Source organism: Aplysia californica, unplaced genomic scaffold (assembly GCF_000002075.1).
Source record: "Aplysia californica isolate F4 #8 unplaced genomic scaffold, AplCal3.0 scaffold00920, whole genome shotgun sequence".
NCBI lineage: Eukaryota > Metazoa > Mollusca > Gastropoda > Aplysiida > Aplysiidae > Aplysia > Aplysia californica.
In genome coordinates, this window is record NW_004798190.1 from 275,719 (window position 1) to 278,834 (window position 3,116).

The 3,116-nt window shown below is 41.0% G+C and overlaps 1 protein-coding gene across 1 annotated transcript in view; it reads left to right on the forward strand.

Annotated features, from left to right (window-relative positions):
- LOC101856386 (bypass of stop codon protein 1) overlaps nt 1-1,638 on the forward strand; it is a 36,057-nt gene extending 34,419 nt beyond the window's left edge. The window contains exon 8 of the mRNA XM_035972948.1: nt 1,427-1,638. Coding sequence (XP_035828841.1) covers nt 1,427-1,638 — 212 coding nt within the window. The remainder of the gene's footprint in view (nt 1-1,426) is intronic.
- The last annotated feature ends 1,478 nt before the right edge of the window (nt 1,639-3,116 follow it).

Genomic DNA, 3,116 nt, shown 5'->3' on the forward strand with positions numbered 1-3,116 from the left:
GGTTGGTTGGTTGGTTGGTTGGTTGGTTGGTTGGTTGATTGGTTGGTTGGTTGGTTGGTTGGTTGGTTCATTCGTTCGTTCGTTCGTTCAATGGTGTCAACCAGATTATGGTGGAGACTGTAAGCAGACAGACTCTGGGATTGATCCTGAAGAGGGGGGAGAACAGAGATGGACATGTTCCGACTGTAGTGATCCCCAACACTGTGGACAAATGGTGACAAGGTAATGGTTTCTTTGTATTGGAAACCAGGTTCGGTGGCTGTGTGATCCACTTGCTGTTTAGTTGGGTTTTCTGACAAAGCGTGTAGTTGGATGGTAGGCTGACTGATGTCACGTTAAACATAATAAGTTGCCGAGAAAATGCGATTTTTCATGCTGTTGAAAAATCAGGGCACCAGACTAGATGAAACAAAAGTAAGACAAAGAAGCCTTAACTCACTGGCGACCAGAGGCCAGACGTTCGGGGCATGTCTTTGGTTGATGATACATTAGATGTGTTATCTCCCCTTATTCTTTAGCCTCGTCTTCATTCTCTTCACATTATTACCATTTGTCAATGTCTGCCTTGTGGCAGGGAGTTAACTCTTTCATTTTTATTGGTTGTTGGCCGGGGGTGTTGTTGTTGTTGTTGTTGTTGCTGTTGTTGTTGTTGCTGTTGTTGTTATTGCTGCTGCTGTTGTTGTTGTTGTTGTTGTTGTTGTTGCTGTTGTAGTTGTTGTTGTTTTCATATTTTGTGGAGGGGGCGGAGGTGTTCTAATTTCGAGTTCTTCATCCTGTTGATTAAAAATGTCCTCCCTGCAGTTTTTCATAGCTTCCGTTGTCGACTTTACAGATTTTCTTAATACGTTTTGCAAGCTGCTTAGACATGGAACACTTGTTGTTAGCCAGTGAAACATGAGTTTGCGTCTTCTTCAGAATATGTGCAGTCTAAGTTGTAAATCTTCTTGCTTTCCTTTTTAGGAAAAAAAAAAAAGAATGGCTCTCTGCATGTTTACGCAGGTTCCATTAATAATTTCAGCTGCATATTTCGTATGTTTACTGCACATTTCGTTTCGCGTAGTTTTTCTCAATCTATTACTCCGATCTGTTTAGAGAATGTGGGCATGAATTTCTCTAATGAAACATTAAACATTGCGTTTACTTTATACACACACACACACACACACACATATATATATATATATATATATATATATATATATATATATATATATATATATATAAAATATATGTTATTCTGTTTGCTTTTCTTTTATTTTTAGAGCCTTTGTCACTCTGTTGACAAGGACATGCTTTTGGCTGACATTTGACATTATAATATTTCCATTTTCAAACATTCATTGTGGGTGGTTGGCGAGTGCTCTGGTAAAATTCTCACTAAAACAAAAAAAACAAAAAAACAAAATATTATTATCTTTATTCCTAGGTGTTGGCGAGGGAGTGAACCCGGAAGAGCTGCGTGTGATCGTCCAGGAGAGCCAGGAGCCCAACTACCTGGACAACTTCTCCCCCTTCCTGTCCGACAAGAGCACCAGACGCCGCCAGCTGTTCACCGTAGACGGGTTTGACAAGCTGGAGAATATCGTCATGGAGGCCACCATCGAGGCGTGCACATGTAAGGAACCACATTATAGCTAAGTTTGGCTTTGCTACCTCAGCATTACAAAGTTCTATCCGACAACATTTTTGGGTTGTTTTGAATTACATTAACCTAACCACCCAGGGCATCCCCTTGACCCAAGCTCTCCGGCTAGCGACCGAGAGACGTCTCTTTCTTCCCGTGACATCCAAAAGGGCGGAGAAACGTTTAAAAAGTTGAGTTACTAAGACCATGAGGTCAGAAATCAAATGTTCTAGTTGTTCTATCTATCAAAATCTTTAGATTATTCAGAGTCATTATCGAGATATTCAATTAACTGCATTTGAAAAAGCTTGACATGATATGAATCTCCAAATTTTTTACTTTAAATTTCTCAAAACTAGTTACTGGGCAGATAAAATTTGGTAATTCTGAGGTAACGACTTTGTGTCCCAGAGAAAGGCTTTTTACCAGAATGTTCACCATTTAGCTGGGTACGAAGGGGTGGACGTCAAATTTGGATATAGGTTATGAACGGCAATACTGAATTTTTTTTCTCCAACTTATGGTCACCATACGCAGAGGGACCTGCCTGGATCCTGTGGGTCGAACATAGAGGGGTTAGGTCATGTTTGAAGGTGAACTGGGATTGTAATTGTGGACATTCTATGTCCGACTCCTAAATAACCTTACAGAATTGCAAGGGGCGTTAAAACTATACAATTCCCCACTTTTTCTTAGATTTTTAGTTGCAAATCATCAGAATTTTTAATATATCCAAACATTTTCTTTCCTTTTTGGAATTTTGCAACTGAATGTATATAGCCCCATTGACAAACATTTATGTTATGTATATTCAAGCTGGTCTGCAATGGCCAAATTCGACCTCATGGGAATGGCATCCGAACAGAAAGGCGGAAGATTAAAAAAAAAAATTAAAAAAAAACCCTCACTCTTTCGCGTCGTGGGCATACATCGCCAAAGAGGTGGCCATTACATGACAGAGTCAGAGACATAGGTGTCTGAGAACAGTGGGGCCACTTTAGTTGATAGAGAGAACAAAAATATTATGACAAACAAAGGAAGTAATGAGATGTGAAGAGGCCATTTCCCTGAATTCCTTTGCTCTTTGCTCGGCGCGAGAGACATGTGCGGTCTAGAAGAAGAAGAAGAAGAATACTACAAGCAGAGCTGGTTGCATCTTTTCTGGATATGTTGGCATAAAAAAATTAGCCATGCACGCCTCATTGCAATAACCATCGCGTCTGCACGTGTTCAGACACTCACGTGAGCAGGGAACAGGTCGAGTTCAAGAGCATTCTGAGATGCAGAGTGGGAGCGAGGGAGAGAGAGTGATATGGCCTTGTGAAGGTCAACTGGACAGGGTTTTGGGAGGTCGGTGGAAAAGGCTGGGTAGTGTTTGTTTAGTTTGGGGGGGGGGTTGTTGTTTTTTTCTCGAGTAGGTGAGGTCTTCTAGCTTTGTGTCTGTCTGTCTGTCTGTCTGTCTGTCTGTCTGTCTGTCTGTCTGTCTGTCTGT